The 20,750-nt window shown below is 38.0% G+C and overlaps 1 protein-coding gene across 2 annotated transcripts in view; it reads right to left on the bottom strand.

Annotated features, from left to right (window-relative positions):
* EFEMP1 (EGF containing fibulin-like extracellular matrix protein 1) overlaps nt 1–20,750 on the bottom strand; it is a 64,303-nt gene that overhangs the window by 1,029 nt on the left and 42,524 nt on the right. For both annotated transcript variants that reach the window (XM_005884589.2, XM_005884590.2), the window contains exons 5-10: nt 16,906–17,028; nt 13,100–13,219; nt 11,987–12,106; nt 10,017–10,136; nt 5,243–5,366; nt 4,963–5,158 (exon numbers count right to left, since the gene is read on the bottom strand). In XM_005884589.2, the coding sequence (XP_005884651.1) occupies nt 4,963–5,158; nt 5,243–5,366; nt 10,017–10,136; nt 11,987–12,106; nt 13,100–13,219; nt 16,906–17,028 (803 nt within the window). The remainder of the gene's footprint in view (nt 1–4,962; nt 5,159–5,242; nt 5,367–10,016; nt 10,137–11,986; nt 12,107–13,099; nt 13,220–16,905; nt 17,029–20,750) is intronic.

Raw genomic sequence — 20,750 nt, 5'->3', positions numbered from 1 at the left:
GGTTAGAGAGCAACCAAAGGACTTGTATGCATGCATATTAGCATAACCAATGGACACAGACACTGGGGCGGTGGGGGCTTGTCCAGGGTGGAAATGGCTGGGGGAGGGGGTCAAGCGGGGAAAAAGGAGACATATGTAAAACTTTAGACAATAAATAAATAATACAATAATAAATAATAAAACATATATTTTTTATTGATTTCAGAGAGGAAGGAAGAGGGAGAGATAGAAACATCAATGATGAGAATCATTGATTGGCTGCCTCCTGTACACTCCACACAGGGGCTTGAGCTCGCAACCTGGACATGTACCCTTACCGGGAATTGAACTGTGACCTCCTGGTTCATAGGTCAATGCTCAACCACTGAACCACGCCGGCTGGGCGAGAATCTGATAATTTTTGAACTGGTGAAAAAGTTGTCATCTTTCATTTCTCAAAATTTACATTCCAGTAGATGAAGAGATATGTAAATAGTAATTTCAATAGAATGTGGAAAATGCTAATTTATATGAAGAAATGCAAGGCATGTATGAAGAGGGACCCTCAAGAGCTAAGGTAAGACTTTTGAATGACTGAGGAGAGTCACCCAGAATAAATGGAAGTTTTGTAAAGAAGTATATTCAGAAGAAGATGCAATTTCATTTTGATAAAGAATGTGATGGGTGCTGAAGAGTAGAGGGAGATGAGGCTGGAGGGGCAGGTAAATGTGTGAATCTGAACACCAAGAGGAAGTCAGGGTTAGAGACAGTGGATTAAGATTTAGCAGTCACTTCACTGAGTGTATTAAACCAAGGGAGAGAATATATCTGTGATAAAACTGGGTCTGACAGAGGCCAACATTTAGGGAGTGGGCAGAGGAGAAGCATTGAAGAAAGCTGAGAAAAAACAGATGATTGAGTGGAAAACAAATGAGTGGCCAGCAGTGTCTAATTGAGCAGGAGAGGCTGAGGGTGACTGAAACTGAAAAATGTAGCCCTGGAGTTAGCAGTATGGATGTTGGTGTTGGTTTTTTTCCAGAGAAATTTCAGCAGAGTAGTGGAACAGACAATAGAGATGTGAGGATAGGAAGTGAGAAAGCAGAGACTGTAATTGCAGACTGTGCTTTAAGAACCTTGGCCAGGAAGGAGGAAGAGAGAGAGGCAACTGAAAAGGATGGGTATAAGGATTTAAAGAGTGTGGGAACATTTGAAATCAAGAGCTGAAAAGAAGAAATAAAAGAAAATAATAGGATTGTTGAGGACCCATCTGAAGTTGAAGACTTATGGTATTACTAATCTGTGCTGACAAGCTGGGTATGACAATAGATATGGATTATGGGATTGATCCAGGTTGCTGGTCAGGAAGTTGAGGTGTTGATGACAGAGTACTGCAAGGGTCCATCAATAGTTGATAGACTGGAAGAAAGTGGACGGTGAGGGGTCAGGGGATTAGCATCACTTTGGGTATGAAGAGAAGACAGAGTGGGAATGAGGGCATGAGAGAGAAGGAGAGTCAGTCATTAAGTGTGTCACTGGAGACTACGATTCTGATATGAAACTGTTCTGAATGATAACTAAGTCCAACGTGTGACCGTGGGATTGGTGGCAGAGTGGCATGAAGCCAAACATCATGGGGGATGAGATGGACTCACTGCTACAAACCTCGTCTCCCATCTCTTGAACTACTTACTGGTTTCTCCATTTCCATTCTTGCTTTACTACAATCTAGGTTCTACAGTATAGCCACAACCTTTTAAACATGAAAACTTGATAGTGATGCCTTTTCTTAAAACCCTTACTATGGTCTGTAAAGAATTGTGTTTTTTAGGCCTTGTTCATCTCTCCAGGCTCCTCTCAAGCCACTCTGCCTATAGTACTTGGAATTCCAGACCAACTGGTTTTCTTTTTATTCCTTCCATTTGCTGGTCTCTAATTTCTAGTCTTTAGTTTAAATCAACTTCTGCTAAGAGGCTCACAGACCACTCCTGTCTTGGGTAGGGGTTGACTTGTTATGCATTTATGAGCAACTTGCAATGCTTAGTTGTAACATTCAGCAAACTTGTTTTACATCTTGACTACAAGCTCCACTGGAGCAGGAATTGGCTTAGTTTTATTCACTGTTGTGTCTCTGGACCTAACATGGTGCTTGCCCCTTGTAGGTAACAGTATATCTTGAAAGCATTGATTGAATTAAACTCACTTAAAATATTTTTTGAGCACCTGTAATTGTGCTAGGTACCATTCTATGTGCTGTGCATAGAAGAGTGAACAGACAGCTAAAGTCTTGCTCTCATTATACTCACAGACTAGTGGGTTACATAGACAAATGAATACTATGCAAGTGTTGATAAGGCTATGAAGAAAAATAAAGCTCAGAAAAGGAGGATGGATATTGGGTGGGATGAGAGGAGGATGGTATTCAACCTCCAATTCATGTAGTACTTCTTTACAATATGTCCCCCTTTCTAGGGAAGAAGATTTTCTCAGTATTCTCCCCAAAGGAATATAAATAAAATCTTGTTTACTACAGTCCCTTTCAAGATTCAGGTCCAGTCTTGTGACTATCAAGAAACATTATTTGACTATTCCAGCCCACATTAATTCTTTGATGTATTGGACCACAGATTTAAATTCATACTTTCCCCTTCTTCTTTTTTTTTTTTTTTGTAGATGTTAACTTTTACCACATGTTTAAAGCTTTTTGAAATAAGGAGCTATGTATTACATGCACCTAGCTTGGAGCTGAGCAAAAAGTAGATGCTTAATTAAAGTCTGCTAATTGATTATTATGCATTAAATGCACTCCTCACAAGTGGAATTTCAGTGGAGAAATTTTGTAGGATTTTTGATCCAAATACTTTTTGAATTATGTGATAAGAAATAATCTTGAAATGTCTTTTTATTTTCAATAGTTTTTTGTTTCAAATAATTTAATACTATTTAACTCTAGGGTTATAAAAATTGATATGCTTTAGATCATTCATAAGAAAAAAGGATTTTACTTGGAAAAAACACAAAGTATATTTGAAAACATCAAGTCGATTAATGCACTGATATGAATCATAAAACTTTTAAAGGACCATGTTTATTGCAAGGAAAAAACATGCTGAAACTTTACTTCACTGTTTGTTGATTCTGCTAGGGAATTTTATTTTCTTAAATTATAGCTAAAGAGTTCAAAATGGGAAATTATTTTTAAAGAAGATTTTTAGAGGAACCTATTTTATTACCATGGGTTACAAATAATGTCATTTGTTTGGCTAGAATTATTAAATCGGTATTATCTAAACTGTATGAAATTCATTTAGAATAAACTTACATTATCTACTCTATCTCAAATTTAAAACATCAAATGTTACAGAAATTTATTCTTAGCTATGAGAAAAAAGAATAGTAATAGATTGTATTTTGGGTTTGTTTTTTCTCTTCAGAAGTTGGTCATGAGAAATTAATCATTTCTAATTTACTGGCAAAGAAACAGAATCACATAATTCTGGAACTGGAAGGGAACTTAATATAGCAAAGAACAGCATAAACGTGTAAACATTAAAAATCTGTAAACTTTTACCACAAGGATGAATTTCCCAATTTACTTTTCATATTCTCAGACTGAAATATTGACTTTAAAATTTGATTAAAAATGAAGAGTGCCCAAAGGAGTTTTGAGAAAATTGTAACTGGATGAATAACATCCTTAGTGTGAAACAGTTACCGTAACCCTGTAAACTGCTTGGTGGGGTGCCATCATTTTCACATGCAGTGGTGAGCTATATTTAAAGTATGGCAGACTTTTAACCTAAAATGAACTTGCTGAGATTTTGCAGGGGTGGGTGGGGAGGTGTTGGAAGGCTGAAGTCAGGGAGATCTACTTGGAATCTGTTGGAGGGATTGAGGAGGTGCTAAGAGCAAGTTCAAAGGAAGAGAGGCAGGGGCATGGGGAAGCAAAAATATCCCGGGAGACACTGAAGAAAGAAATGGCAAAACTCAGAGAAAGATTTCAGACAGGCAACGAAAAAAAAGGGAAAACACAATGGTGACCTCAAATTGTCTGCTTGGAGGTTTGCAAAAGTGGTACAACTATTGCCCTAGCTGATTTGGCTCAGTGGATAGAGCGTTGGTCTGGGGACTGAAGGGTCCTGGGTTCAATTCTCTTTCATCATTGACGTTTCTATCTCTCTCTCTCCCTCTCCTTCCTCTCTGAAAGAAAAAAATATATATTATAAAAGAGGGGTACAATTATTGACACGTATGTTGCAGGGGTTGGAATCACTTCTTTGAGATTCTAGGTTTTAGTTCTATAAAAATGTAAATACTCCTGTGACTGTAACAATAAGAAATTCATGGTTTTTGCAAAGCCCTCCAGGAATTATTTTTTCTAGGTACAATTAAATAACTATCACTAATTTTTGGTATCTTTTTGGAGCGTGTATGTGTGTGTATGTGTGTGTGTGTGTGTGTGTGTGTGTGTGTGTGTAGGCTTGTGTTTTGGTGGTCACACACAACTCCATTAGAGTCTACAACTTGTTATCTGAATGATTTTAGAGAAGCTACTTAATCTCTCCGAGTCTCACTTTTCTGTAAAAAAAATGGAGGTACATATTTAATATCTAACAATGTTAACAAGAGGATTGAATGAGTTAATGCACACAGGAAGGCCTTCAGTGGTTCTCAACCTTCCTAATGCCGCGACCCTTTAATACAGTTCCTCATGTTGTGGTGACCCCCAACCATAAAATTATTTTCGTTGCTACTTCATAACTGTAATTTTGCTACTGTTATGAATCGTAATGTCTGATATGCTATATGTGTTTTCCGATGGTCGCGACCCACAGGTTGAGAACCGCTGCCTTAGATACTACCTGCACATAAAGACACTTTAAATGGTAGCTTTTCTTCTATATGAATACTCCCAAACAATAACAACAATAACAACAACAAGCCTGAAACTTTCTCAACAGCGAAGGCTGCCCTCAGGATACTTACTCTTAGGTAGAATTCCCCATTTTCATTTCCAGCTTTAATCTGAAAAGTATTGATAGTGTTGGCATAGATAGTTGTGGCCTGTATCTGGAAGATATCTGATGGCACAGACCTATCAGATCGAATGCTCATGTATTTGTAGACTATGGACTGGGGGAGTTCTCTGCATACCGTATTTGAGACTGGGCAAACACATCGGCTGCAAAGGCAAACAAACATATTCAACATTTTGGCTTGGTAAGACCAGAAAATTCTTACTTTCTGAAGTTTTTATTTTTCTTACTTCTCTGATGTTAGAACATATGGATCTTGACAAGGATTTCGTGGGTAACAACGGAAGCCGCCATGATAATTCCAACACATTTCATCTTCCCGACATTCATTTGTGGTCTCACACTCATTTATATCTGTAGAGACATAGGGTCAAAGAGTTTACTGATCTAAGTAAATTGTTTAAGTGGCAGGTTCAGGTTTTTAAGGAAGGAATCTGGACAGTGTTTAATTTGTTTTTAGATAAGAGACTGCATTTATTTCAGTTTATTGCATTTAATTCAGCATAGATGTAGCTGAGCCACTGTAGAAAAATTGATATGTGTCATTTCATGATACTTTATCAAGCACCTATTGTTAATGTGTTGAATTCAAAGCCAAATGTTGGTCATTGATCCTGCTTATGTTAAAGGGAAAAACACCACTTCTTGCCCTCAGGGAGGTTATAATTTAGTTAGGAATATAGATATGGCAAATAGTAATTTATATATATAAAAGCCTGATATGCAAAGTGTCCCCTTGGGAGTTTGATCGCTCGCTATGATGTGTGCTGACCACCAGGGGGCGGCGCGGAATGAAGGAAAGCCCTGGCTGGCAGCCAGCAGCCTGTAGGGACCCTACCTGTGCATGAATTTCCTGCACTGGGCCTCTAGTTATAAAATAAAATGGAATTAAATAAGAGATTGACTGCCCCGCCCTCAAAGATGGCAGCACCCACAGCCAATAAGGAGGGAATATACTAACTGACTGTCACACCCTCAAAGATGGCAGTGCCCACAGCCACAAGATGGCGGCGCCCAGTCCCCTCAGCTCCGCCAGAGCACCCAGGGCTGGCCCGAGGTGCAGGCAAGCCTCAGATCGCGCTGCCCAGCTGCCTAGGGCCAGCCGAGGCTCAGGTAACCAGGGCTGGCTGAGGCTTACACTGCCAGCAGTGGCAGCAGCAGAGGTGTGATGGGGGCGTTGCCTTCCCCTGATCGCCGGGTCGCCTCCTGCCCCTGAGGGCTCCCGGACTGTGAGAGGGGGCAGGCCCGGCTGAGGGATCCCCCTTCTCCAGTGCCTGAATTTTCATGCACCGGGCCTCTAGTAGCTATATAAAGACAGAAGAGTAAGAATTAAGGAAGGGGCTGTCAGTAGTGAGAGGCAACGCTGGAAAAGGCAGGTGGGGAGAGAGTAGTGGGAAGGAGGGTTGTGGATAGGCCACACTACACAAAGACTGGTTTTAGATTTAGGAATTAGGAGCTCCCAGATAACATCTGAGAGAACAGTTTCACTGCAGAGCTATTACATTAACAACAGCAACAATTATATTAATATCTACATTCCTATTAATGCCTATTGCCCTTTGCATTTGAATAGTGATTTAGATTTTTATCCAATATAAGCCTTTTTCTGAATCATTCTTCACCCACAACTGGATATTTTTATTTGTTAATATACTCATCCCACAAGTAATTTATTGAATCCTTGCTGCAAGCCAGGCATGGGCTAATTGATGGGATATGATTTCTTTCTCCTTTCTGAATTCTCATACCTCATGTTTTTCTTTTTGGACCTTTATTGCTTTCTGCTTTACATTATTGAAATATACATATTTGTCTTCACCCTTCTACTAGCTTGTAAACTCCCCAAGGTCAAGTGCTATCAAATACATCTTTATATCTCTTTATCACCTAGAATTAATGCACTGGGGCACCTGAATTTTTAAGAAACATTAAATTGAACTAAGTTGCTCCTTACACAAATCCCATGGAGATAGGTGAGAAAGGTATTATCTCTACTTGACATGGAGGAAAGACAAATAAGGGTTAAGTAGCTTGACCCAAGCTCATAGTTAGTGAAAGGCAACTTTCCACTGCAAGGTACTGCATCCTTTCCACTGTAAGGTAATTCCATGCCTTGTCTTTTAGGGAGAGAGAGAGAAAAAAAAGACCACGCAACAACTTTCTTATAGTCTCCAAACTGGCTAAAGCTATCTGGAATCCAAAAGAAGACTGGAAAAGCTCTGAGGTTTCCAAGAGTCAGTTATAAGAAGTGTCTTCTTTTGGACTTACTGTGCTAACGAAATAACTTAAATTCCTCAGAAGAAATCACAATTATGTTGTCTTTTCATTATTTTTCACTTAAAAAAATAAAGATGCTGTTTAGCTACAGGGAAAACTAAGACTGGTTTGTTATATGGAGTCTAACAGCAGCAAAAATAAATTTTATGTAATAATTTAATGTATTTTAATTTAATTAATGTTATTGAATTTAGAGCCTAGCATAATTTACACCTTAATCATTCTGGAAGGTTTTTCAGAAATTATTAATTGTATTAAAAATTTTTATAAGTGTGTCTATGTTTATGTATAGTCTCTCTGTGTCTCTATTTTTCTGTCTTCCTCTCTCACTCTCGTATTTTCCACTCCCCACTCCCCACTGCCAACCCATTTGTATTTTTGCAAGACCATGGAAATGAGAAAAGTTATCTCACCCTCAAAATAAGCCTTGTGGAGAAATGTAAGAATTCTAACTCTTTCAGTTTTACTTCAGTATGTGGATGAGGTGGGGAAGAGATGGTTTTGGTGGGGAAAACCAATTGCTTTGAACTTTAAAAGAATCTCTCTCTCTCTCTCTCTCTCTCTCTCTCACACACACACACACACACATATATACACACACACACACACACACAGACACACACACACACATTTTGGCTTAGCCAAACATTCTGAAGCTGTATATCTTAAAGACACAACATCATTCATCTAGCTCTGGCTGGGTAGCTCAGTTCGTTAGAGTGTCGTCCTAATACGCCAAGGTTGCAGGTTCAATCTCTGGTCACGGTACATATAAGAAGCAACCAATGAATGCATAAATAAGTGGAACAACAAATCAATGTTTCTCTTTCTCTCTTTTATTTTCTCTAAAATTAATAAAAAAATTTAAAAAGATATAACATTCATGAATCTCCTATTTAAAATTTCAGTGCATTTTCCCCTTTAATTATAACAGATATTAATGTTTTCAGATATACAGACTAGACAGGTAAGATTCTGCTGTACATTAATTTGCTTCTGTCTTTTGCTAACTATCAAATCCATTTATGATAAGAAACACATAGATATTTGTTTGAAGGACTCCAGGGAAAATTAAGATGTCCCAGTGGCTAACATTTTTTAGCATGTAATATTCATGTTAAAAGTCTCAATTAGGGTTCAGAGAGTAAAACCATTGGAATGCAATGTTTTTCCACAATTAACATTACAGAGTCTTTAGTAACTTGGAAAGGGGTATAAAGATGTTCATTGTGAGGTGAATGACATTCTAATTGTGCTCATATTTGGTGGTTGGAACCTAGTTGAATGATCATATGCATACTAATAAATTGCAGATCAATAGATGTTCCTCTGAGTTAGTATTTTTTCTGTAAAATCATGATACAGACTGAGAATCCCCTGTCTCCTTTCCTTAATCTTCTCCTTTTTTAGCAAGATTTGATTACTGTGTGCCCTCTCTCTATTTTGATTAAAAAGGACTCCCTAGAGAAGATTTGCTACTGGTCATTTACGTTGCTAGGTAACTTTCATAAAAATTTGTTGAATTATGTAGTGTTTGTACTTTGCAAGTAATTTTTATTCTGTTTCCTCCCTCAACTTCTTTTCCAAATGGGAAAGCTGAGACTCAGAGAAGTTTGATAATTTGTTCAAGATTGTATCGATAGAATGTAGTACAGCTAGGAATCAAACAGATTTCCTGTCTTCAAATTCAGTCATTTTTTTCATTCTCTCATTGCTTCATGTGAATGTGTTTGTACTATCTTTTCCAGGATTATCTACATTTTTTTTGTTTTATCTGAGCAGTATTTTCCGTCAAGCTACATGCAGCATTGGTGGTAGGAGAAGAGGGTGCATATTTTCAGATCTTCTGGAGAGACTCTGACTGAAATCATACCATGTAGAGAGCTGCTTCTTCCACCTGTGTGTATGTGTGAAGATCACCTGAATGTTTATTTTAAAACTGGGCCCAAGAACATTAACTATTTTTGAATCAATAGTTTTTTGCCAAAGAATTCAAGCACATTTTAATATATACATGAGGCTGATTTTTTTCAGTATCTAAACTACTTCTCAATTTATAATCTTGGTGTTTTAGAGACCCAAGACTGGTTTAAGGTATGCCTAACCCACATATTATGTTTATGTTCTGGACTCAAATTCATGATGAAATATTTTAATAATCAAATCTTTTCTGGTGGATGCTTAGGAGACATATCATATAGATTATGTAGGCTACATAGAAGGGATATCAGTATTTTATAAAAATTATTTATATTTTAAGAAAGAAAAACAATTACTTTAAATTTCACGGAAAGTAGGTATTTATAGTAAACTAGAGGCCTGGTGCACGAAATTTGTGCACGGGGTTGTTGTCCCTCAGCCTGGCCTGCACCCTCTCCAATCTGGGACCCCTTGGGGGATGTCTGATAGGCCCACAGGGATTGGCCCCAACTGCCTCTGTCTCAGCCCCCGCCACCGTGGCTTTGTCCAGAAGGAAATCGAATGTCCGGAAGATGTCTGGTCGACCCGGTCTAATTAGCATATTACCCTTTTATTAGTATAGATACCCTCTATTTTTTAGTGAATACTCTATGAGATGTGCATATCTCATAATGAACAGGAGGGGGGCAATAGTTCAAATTGTATGTTCAGGGTGGAAAAAATGAAAACTCTAGGGTAGAGAATCCTATAATTCCTCCCTGCTCTTCCTGGTTAAACTGAACATAGCAGATACAAAAATAAACTTACCCTGACATGTTCTACCTCTCACCACTTGGTATCCCTGGGGGCACATACACGAGAATTTCCCAGGTTCATTGACACACTGATACTGACACAGGTAGCTTGAGGTTCTGCATTCATCAATGTCTGTTGAATCAGAGAAGAACAAGGACACAGAATTGAAAAACTACTTTGGTAATATATTTTTTAGAAGTAATAGAGTAAAAACACTGCAAACTCTGAAACAGAAATACAATATTTGTAAGAATCTCAAGGGCAAATTCTAACAATATCAGCTCATTTCCTCTAGAACAGTAATTTTCAACATTTTTCATCTCATGGCATACATAAATGAATCACTAAAATTCTTCAGCACAGCAAAAAATATATTATATTTTTTACTGATCTGACAAAAATAGGTATAACTTTGATTCATTCATACTGAACAGCTATTGTTATGTTGGCTTTTGTCATTTTTAAATTTGATAATTTAAGGGAAAAGAGGTCAGTGCTCCTCACTAAATAGTAAAGTATTGCACATTTTAAAACTTCTTATGGCACATCAGTGTGCTGTGGCATACCATTGAAAATCATTGCCTAGAACTTCATAGCACAAAGAGTTTGTCTTACTATTAGTTTTACTCAATCTTGCTGACAGTTTGTCAAATCCTGGACCTAACCATATGAACTAAGCAGAATGAATGAACTGGCTTATGATTGCTGCTTTTCATGTCTGCAGAACCACCCATGATGCAGATTCACAATTGCATTCTCAGAAATTGGGTATCTTTGCTCCCAAGTTCATCTGAGCTTTGAACTTCAAGTCCCATCACTGTGTTAGCTTCTAGAGATGACATCCTGACAGGGTCTGGCCTTCAGGGAAAGAATGCTTTGCATTTCTCAATGGTGATGCCCTTATTGTTTACTTAGAAGGGTAGAGGCAGGTGTCCAGATTCAGGCCCTTTTGGTTTTGAGCACAGCAGCATGATGCAAGGCCTCTCTGGGTGAGGTATGACCTCTGTGGCCCCAAGTAAAACAGGGAGGGTCCACAAAGAAGTCAGGGACATCAACTGTGGATGGCATTCCCCCAGGATGTCTTATGCCTTTTAAATTACACTGTAACATGCATGTGCAATGGACTCTGAAGATCATCCCTTTAGTTAAATGGGCCTGTATGCTTATGTGGAAAGTGACTTAAGATATGTGCCCAAGTTGCACACTGGCAGGAATAAGACTAGGGGCCAGGTCTCTTGGTTTCTATTCTAATGCTTCTGATAGGCAATCAGCATTTTTCTAACTTAAATGTGTGTGCCAGTCACCCAGAATTAGATGCAAAATTTGACTCAGTGGGTCTGGGTTGGGGCCTGAGATTCTGCATTTCTCACAAGCTCCCAGGAGGTGCTGATGCTGTTTGCTGTTGGGTCAGACTTTGAGAAGCAAGACACTTGCACACCCTTCTGATTATTAGACCCCCCTTGCATTTAATATTTCAGTCATTTTTTCTTCTCCTTTTTCTTGATAACATACTAAAAAGTCAATGTGGCAATTGAATTAACTGGATTTTAGAATAGAATTTTCATGAATAAAAATTTGTTTTCATAAACAGGTACATCTATATATATAAAAGCCTAAGCAACCATCCAACCACTCAACTGGTAGCTATGATGAGCACTGACCACCAGGGGGTAGACGCACAGGCATAGAAATATGGAACAGACTGATGAATCTCAGAGGGAAGGGGGAAAGGGGAAGGTGGGAAGAGATTAACCAAAGATCTTATATGCATGCTAGAGGCCCAGTGCAGGGAGGGGAGAGCGTGGGGGAGGAGGAGCAAAACTGGCAGTCCAACATCCCCCGAGGGGTCCCGGATTGTGAGAGGGTACAAGCCAGGCCGAAGGACCCCACTGGTGCATGAATCCGTGCACTGGGCCTCTAGTAATCAAATAAAAGAACAGCAATCAAGAGTCTTATTAAAAATTATTTGGAAAATATTTTACCTTCACAGTTGAGCCTGTCACTACTTAGCTCATATCCTTGATTACACTGACAGATGAATGAACCAAGAATGTTGTAGCATTGCTGAGCACATTGATTGCTGGCATCACATTCATTTATGTCTGAAAGGAAAAGTTATATGAATTTATATATCTGTGTCTTTAAACATATCCTTGCTCTTTGGTACCCATGTCATTTGATGATAAGTGAATAATTCCCCAGGTGGATTCTTTGCCCTGCAGAAGCTCATTGGAGAACATCCATTCAGGTTTCATATTTGTTGGAACAACTTTGAGCATCTGTTGTATGCTTCTTTTAGAAATACCAGAATTTTTTTTCTGGGAATGACAGTTATTTTGGGGTTTGATGAATCTTTCCAAAAGAATTTAATGATTCTAATAAATATACATTCCAGTATCTATTTTCTTTTATTGTTGTTCAGATGCAAAATGCCAAGTCTATAAATAATTGATATACTAGTAAGACACTCGTACTGATATGGTCTCTCAGCATGCTGTAGTGAAGATTTATCTGTGCTATTTATTACTTTTTAAATGGGTTCTGTTAAATTCCATTACAATTATAACATAAGCCTTTGAGACTCATACAGAGTTTTGCAATGCTCTAAAGCACTGAAAATATTGTGAAAAAGGCATTTTTTTCTGCACTAGATTCTTTCCATGTCATGTCAATCTTAAAATTGTGTGCCGTGACATTGCATTCTGAAAGGGGAGAAGAAGCATGTAAAAATCAAATGCGCTTTCAGTGGAAAGTTTATGTACTCGAACTTGCAGTAACCCCGTTAGCACCTTCAGCTTTTATATCACACATTGTTGACTAATTGGTGTGTGCATATCAGTGGATCTGTATTTTCTTTTTATACACCCACGGTGGAGAACTAAAACCAAGGTTAACAAAGTTTTCCATTCACATCTTGATGTATTTTAAGAAGCAGATTGATTACTGTCTTTTCAGCTTTATTCAGGGAAGTTGATGGAAACCAGTTCACTCAAGAACATAGAAAACTAGAAATACTGCAATGTGGCATGAGGTTTTTTTTTTTTTTTGAAGACAGAAGTTAGTCAGTCAGGATGGGGGGTTCTCAAAAGGCTTACCCACGCAGGTATAGTTGTTGGCTGCCAACTGAAACCCAGGACTGCACTGGCAATAAAATGATCCTGGAGTGTTCACACATCTTTGGTGGCAATATGGAGGCATGGTGCATTCATCTATATCTAGGTTACCAGACACACACAAAGAAAACTATATTATTGATTATCCACAGCTGTTTGCTCTCAAGTTCTCAGAAAAACATTACCTAGAAAAACTATCTAGAGAAGACATTTTAAAAGTGATTATTATTATTATGATTATTTTTAATTAGGGTAATATACTTTGGTCTGCAATCTGCAGTTAAACGAGATGTTCAGAACAAAGATTTCATAAACCTGGCTGGGTGGTTTGAGATGTAAAAGAGAGAAAAGTAAGACTATTTCATATATATATATATAATCAGTTTGAGGATCTAAAGCTTATTTCTAATGACAGAAGTAAAAAAGAACTATTGAAGACTCGAGTGATGCACATAAAACGAAGAGAAAGAAGGGGTAGACTGCTGTTTAGTTGGTGACTTTGGTGAAGTCATTTAAAGGTTCAGTATCTTGGTTTTTCTTTTGTAAAATGTGGATAGTAATGCTTACTATGTGTATCTTATGATGTTTCTGTGAGAATCAAATGAAAGAACATGGTGGAAGGAATATGGTGCTAACCAAAAGTGCCCTTCTGACACATTGATGAAGCGTTCCAGCCCGTGTCCTTCTCATAATAATATTTCCAACTATAAAGTGCTCAACTGAGAACTTGCAGAATAGGATTAGTATCTTAGAAGCATAATAAAATTTCATTGACTCATGACTCTACACTTTGTGACAACTCCAACATGGCATGTGTAATTTAAAATAACAATTATGAATGCACAATTTAAGACTATGTAGTGATACTATCTTATGGTAAGAAAAAAGCAAAACCAAAACTTTATGCTGAGCTCTTCTGGTACTTTAATAACAAATAGTGTGGAAGGCATTGTGCTCAAGTGGCCTCAGAGTAATCTGAGTTTGAGTCTTCTGGCCATTACTAGCTTGGTGTTAATCTCTTGAGCTCCAATTTCCTCCTCTGTAAGAAATAGTATAACATTGTGGTAGAACTGTTGGAAGGATTACATGACATAATGTAGGCAAAACTTCCTTACACAAAACAGGTATAAACAAATGGAGCTATTATTGATAAGTTGAAAAATCTATTTGATTTAGCTTAAGTATTGAAACAAATGATAATGATAGGCACATGGTTTCCCCCATCATTATTTAGGTGTCTCAAATGTCACCTCAGGAAGACCATCTATGACCATCCATATAAAATAGCTTCTTCTGCATTATCTATTGTATTTCTTTGCAGCCTTTGACATGCCTTGACATTGTGTTATGTTTTTATTTGCCTCTTGTCTGTCTCCCTCACTATAATACATGGCAGATAAGACCTGTCTCTTCCTCTTGAGGTGGCGATAAAGTATTTTTGTCTGTTCACTGCTATATGCTTAATACCTGGGCCTGGCAATAGTAGGTACTCAATAAACATTAGTTGAATGAACGGAAACATCATACCAACTAAGAGCAGTTTTATCATAGTTCTTCCTAGTACCCAGTATTATACTCAGGTGCTAGTCTCAATAGCTATTTGTATAAATGGTACTTTCTAATAGCTCCACAAGGGCTGTGATTCTGTACAATATGTTTGTTCACCATGATGTACTAGCACCAAGAAGAGTTCCTGGCACGCAGTCAGCCCTCAAAAAATATTTGATGAATAAATGATGTGTGTCTTTACAACCAGTAAACACTCATCAAACCATTGTTATTTGCTAGCATTGTGTTTAATGCTGCAGGTTTATAATGATGATCAACATACATATGTTCTATCCCTATTTACTTTGGAAGGTGGGCATGAAAACAGATTACTGCATGAATAAAATAAAAAATAGAAAGTTGCATAAGGGACAGAAGGAACACTGGGCTACTCAAAGTGTGGCCTGCTGACCACTGCTGGTCCATGGACTATTTGGACCAGACTGTAACAGATAAGTATAGAAAATGAGAGTAGTTGTTTAGGAATAGCAATTTGATGTTACCACATCATTACTGTAGTTTGTAGAAAAATTAATCTGCAACAGATAGAAAATTTACAAAATGGATCCATCAAAATTTGAGAAATAATAGTATAAAGGAGGGAGTGACTAATTATATTGGAGTAGATCATGGGCAATTTCCCAGAGGAAATTACTGAGCTGGGATTTGAGAGTTAAATAGGAGTTTTCCAGGAGTGCATGTTCCTGGTGCTGAAAGAGCTTATGTAAAGGCACCAAAATGTGACTCTATGTGATGTATTGTATTGTGGGGAATTATAAGTAGTAGGGTAAAGTTGGAGTGGTTTTGTTTTTGGTTTTTTTTGTTTTTTGGTGGGAGAGAGGTGTTCAGAGCTGGGCAAGGATCAGGTTAAGGAAGACCTTATATGCTCTGTTTAGGAATGTAGAATTGGTTCTATGGGTGGGAGAAATGCCACATGATTAGATTGAATTTAAGAATGTCTCCTCTTATCATCTCATAAAGAGCTATAACCATATGTTCCATTCTCTTTGGTTCTTCCCACAGTAGTTTGGGTTAGTTCTTTTTCTGTACTTTTTATACTGTTAATCGTTTATTTTCCTGACTAAAACAGTGGGCAAAACTTTGGTGTCTGTGAAGTTTTCCACACAATCTTCTCCTAAATCACAACGTCAGTCACTGCAAACCCTGGGCCTTCCTCAGAGGCTGGGCAGTAACTCCAGCGTCTAGGAGCAGCCCATGGCAGGCAGAACTCCACTGGGGCCCATGAGGAGCTCAGTGTTGACATCTTGACATCAACAGCTCACATTTTTTGGAGAAAATGGATACTGGTTGTCAGTCCCCACGTCCCGATCCTCTGTTTCTAAGACAAAATAAGGACTCTTCACTTTTCTGGTAAGCGATGGTATGCAAATCAATGGACAGAGGTGGTCAATTAATGAGTTTCATGCCTCACAAACAAGCCCAGACTTTAGTTTATCTCTTATTTGCCAGTCGGCTTCCCCATACTGTGTTTTCAAAAAAGATGTCTAGGGCATCTCCGTGGTGAGCACTCTTCAGGGACTAAGAAGACAGCAGTAACACAAACCAGACCCGACCCTGCCTGGAGGGAGCTCAAGTAGAGCTCTCAAGTAGAGGTACATGCTGCACTTGGCTTTGCATTCCTAGCACTGCACCTGCAGCATGAAGAATGTTTAGTATGTTAACTCATTGAATAATGATAGCACACAGCTATTCAGTCTGAGACCAGGCACTATTCTCAGCATCCCCACACATGAGCTTCTGAAACAGGGGCTAGTATTATCTCTATAGTACACAGTGAAAAAGGGAGATAGAGAATGTCAGTAACTCACCCAAGTCCTCAATGTGAGTTAAGGGTGATGATGGGGTTTGAACCTCACCATCTGCCTTATAAACTATGAAACCAGTGAATGAAGCCTGTATCATCAGTGTTTAAGTGCTATGGTCCCCAAATAGATAATTTAAAATTATTTTCTCAGTTGCTTTTATGGTCTCATTCATACTCCAAATTTCTGCTTTTGCTTAGTCTAACATATAACCAACACTTTGATAGCCAGAATATGCTAAACTTGCAAGGCTAGTTCGTTCTTGTGAATGTGGAAAATGGATTGGCATTCAATGAAAGAATAAACAGTTGTTGGCTATCATTCTCCAAATAAATACAAGTGCTTTGTTTTGAATGCCTGAGGTTTAACAATTAAGATGCTCAAGACAGGATTTTCTTACTGCACTGTTATACTTACCCACACACTGCTCTCCTCGCTTCTGATAGCCTGGAGGGCACTGACAGGCAAAAGAGCCACGTAAATTGATGCACACTTGGTCGGCTCTACAGTTGTGCGTCCCTGCAGTGCACTCATCTATATCTGTTAAAGACACGCAACATAGAAAGGGTTTGAGTAGGTTGTGACGATGTTAATATTTCCTCCACATTGTTATAATACTTTTCCTAAATAAACTGAGTTTTTACTTTATTCTTAAAATATTACTCTGCAATATTGTTATATTGGAAATGTTTAAAATGATAAATTATTTTTAGTGTTCAGAAAATAATGTGGGCCCTGGCCGGGTGGCTCACTTGCTTGGAGAGTTGTCCGGTACACCATAAGGTGGCAGATTTTGATTCCTGGTCAGGGCACATACCAAGGTTGCAGGTTCAATTCCTGGGGAGTCTATGGGAGGCAACTGATTTCTCTCTTACATCAATGTTCTTCTCTCTCCCCTCCTCTCTCTAAACTCAATAGAATAAAAAAATAATTTAATAGATGCCAATGTGTACCATTTAGATTTAAGAAATGTTAACATTTTGCTCTGCTTGCCTTAGCTCACTTTATTTTGTTAAGAAATGAAACAGCCCTAGCTGGTTTGGCTTGGTGGATAGAGCGTCGCCTGCGGACTGAAGGGTCCCAAGTTCAATTCGGGTCAAGGGCACATGCCTGGGTTGCGGGCTCGATCCCTAGTGGGGGGTGTGCAGGAGGCAGCCGATCAATGATTCTCTCTCATCATTGATGTTTCTATCTCTTTCTCCCTCTTCCTTCCTCTCTGAAATCAATAAAATTATATTTTTTAAAAAAAGAAATGAAATATATCAGATATATCTAAAGCCTTACTCCATCCTCATACCTTTACCCACCCACCTACCACTGTCTTGGAGTAGGCGTGAATCCTTCCCCAAGATGTTTTTATACTTTTAGTATACAGTTATGTACCCATTAGAATATATAGTATTGTTTTGTGTTTTAAAATGTAAATAAATTATATGATACTGTTTTTCCACCCAACATACTGCCTTTGAAATAATTTCTATTGACAAATCTCTAAAAATCTGCCAAATAAAAGGGTATAAATCAAACTTTAATATTATGTATTCCCTGTTGCTGTTTGTGTGTGTGTGTTCAAACTTTAGAAAGAAAGGATTTAATTTGGTCATATTTCTTTAGGAGAGATTGGCTGGTGTAGTGTAAAATACATATTTTCCCAAAACATTTCAGTTCTGGAACAATATAGTAAAGGTAACTTAAGTAATAGGTAGGTTAAAGTTTTAGAAAAGTAAAAAATGCTCAGTCATAATATAATAAACATGTTACAATAAATTTCTGTGGGATCAAAATGTGATGTGAATCTGTGTGTGTACATAATATAAATGTGATTTTGGCTTCTTTTAACAAGTTAAGACTCTAAGTATCATTCCAAAAAATATAGCCTTATAATTCCTTGATGACAAATTTAGTATAAAAACTGCAACAAGCTTGGGTCTTAGAACATCACTGTGGTAGACCCAGGGTGGTGCTTTGGGCTAAGAATCAATAATAAAAAAAAATGAGCCATTGGTTAGAATTTATTCTTCAATTCCTGCCCTTCCCTTTAAGAAGCTCAGAATGTTGCCAATTCATCTTTCTAATATTTCCAAGGAGATTTACTGCACTTACAGTACCCAGTGTAATAATGTAGGAAGTTCTGGTTATAAGAGGGTGGGTTGTCCTCAGATATGGGCTTAAATTAGCTGGGTGTGGAAATGATGATATGGGAGATTCCAAAAGAATGAGGGAGGGGAGATGAAAAATACTCGAGGGATATATGGCTGTTATTGGATAATAATCTACTAAAGCATCTACTTACATAGTTCTTTGAACCTGGTTTTTAAGTTTTGGTGAATTTATTTTTGTTATTTTTTATTTTTATTTTGAAATTTATTATTATATTTTCAAATCACTATCCTTTTTGGGTACTATGCAAAAGTGCAGCAATCTTGCTTTGAAATTATCTGTTCTTTTTTGTGTATTTTATTATTTTCTCATATGCACGTGATGAAAACATTTCTACTGAGGTTTCTTCAGAGCTTTATGACTTGCTAATGCAGTAATGACAACAGAATTCCTATTGTTTTATGTCAAGAACATTTGACAGCATTTACAGTGATAACAGCCCTGAGAGATACTGCAATGTGATATTCAGTTGTGGCAGGTTTCCTCAGTACATGCTGGCAGAAGATCAAGGACTGGCTGGCTGCTGCATTTTCTAAAGGAGGCCTCACCAGTGACCAAGTCTTCTCTCTGCAAACTGCCTCCACCCCATTATACTTCTGATGTCCTACAATTTCTTTCCTACTTTCTTGTCAGTTCTGTCTCTTTGATAAATAGGGTAACATTTCTAGTGGAATTAAAATATCATTAAGTAGATTTTAAACATAAGAACTGTGCCCCATGGACCTACTTCTCCTTAAGGACAGGTCCATTTACATCTGAGAAGGATCTATATTATAAAAGGCCAGTGGCCATAACGCCGTAATGACCAAACAACCGGTCACTAGGAGGTGCATTGATGGGTCTTGCAGTGTGGCGGGGGTCTGGGTCCCGCCGGCACAGCAGGTCTGGGTCTCGTGCAATTTCATGCACTGGGCCGCTAGTTATTTAATAAAAACAAACAAACAAAAAACAAGTAAAATACCACTGCCTCCTCTCCATTTTTTTCCTTTCTCTATCAAACAAACAAAACGGCAGTAGGACTCATCTCACCTAGCATTGACTACTAATATTTTTAATACATATTTACATGGATTCACTTTTAATTTAATTCTTTCAGAGGAGAAACTTTCTGAAATTTGATAAAATGCAGCTGTATGAAATTCCCTTTGTGACATTATTCCCAAAGAGTTGAATGCATGCTTCATCATACACCTTGAGCTGCATCTGCTAGTACATGATCTGACTACATTTTCATTTATGGCTTCTCTGATTCGAGTTTAGAATATTTATCCTCTCCTTTGCTCTTATCAGGTTATCTAATGCTGAGAGAGAGAGAGAGAGAGAGAGAGAGAGAGAGAGAGAGACTGGATTTCTTTGAATTATCTTCAATTGTACTGCCAATTTATTGGTTTATTTAAATAAAACAATTTTATTATTTTTAAAATTGTACTTGGAAATATTGTTATGATATTCACAAACCATATAAGCCATATTAGAAAGTTATATAAGAAAATACAAAGTCATATAAGAATTTCTATACATTGTTAAACTCTTTTATGCTTCTCTTTTCTACCTGTCTGTATTTCTATTTGTCTTAGATGTCAGAAAGTTCAATGTATAAGAAAATCACTAAAATATACATCGGTGTCAGAAACCCAAAGCAGAATATCCATCCTTGTGCAGATGTACCAGAAGATCTGCCTCCCCCAGGTGTGATTATGAAAGCCCTCTGTGGTGAGGATGTCTGTAGTGGCAAAAGCAATATTGTATTCATAAGGAAAACTAGTAGCCAAGTGCACGAAATTCGTGCACATTAAAAGGGAATTAATTGCCCTAACTGGTTTGGCTCAGTGGATAGAGCATCGGCCTGCGGACTCAAGGGTCCCAGGTTCGATTCTGGTCAAGGGCATGTACCTTGGTTGCGGGCACATCCCCAGTGGGGAGTGTGCAGGAGGCAGCTGATCGGTGATTCTCTCTCATCGATGTTTCTAACTCTCTATCCCTCTCCCTTCCTCTCTGTAAAAAATCAATAAAAAATATTTTTAAAAAATATTTAGAAAAAGAAGAAGAAATATATCAGTCAGCCCTGGGCAGCGTAGCTCAGTGATTAGCGTGTTGGCCCA

This window comes from Myotis brandtii, unplaced genomic scaffold, assembly GCF_000412655.1.
Source record: "Myotis brandtii unplaced genomic scaffold, ASM41265v1 scaffold84, whole genome shotgun sequence".
Classification (NCBI taxonomy): domain Eukaryota; kingdom Metazoa; phylum Chordata; class Mammalia; order Chiroptera; family Vespertilionidae; genus Myotis; species Myotis brandtii.
This window is presented reverse-complemented; position numbering and strand designations above follow the sequence as displayed.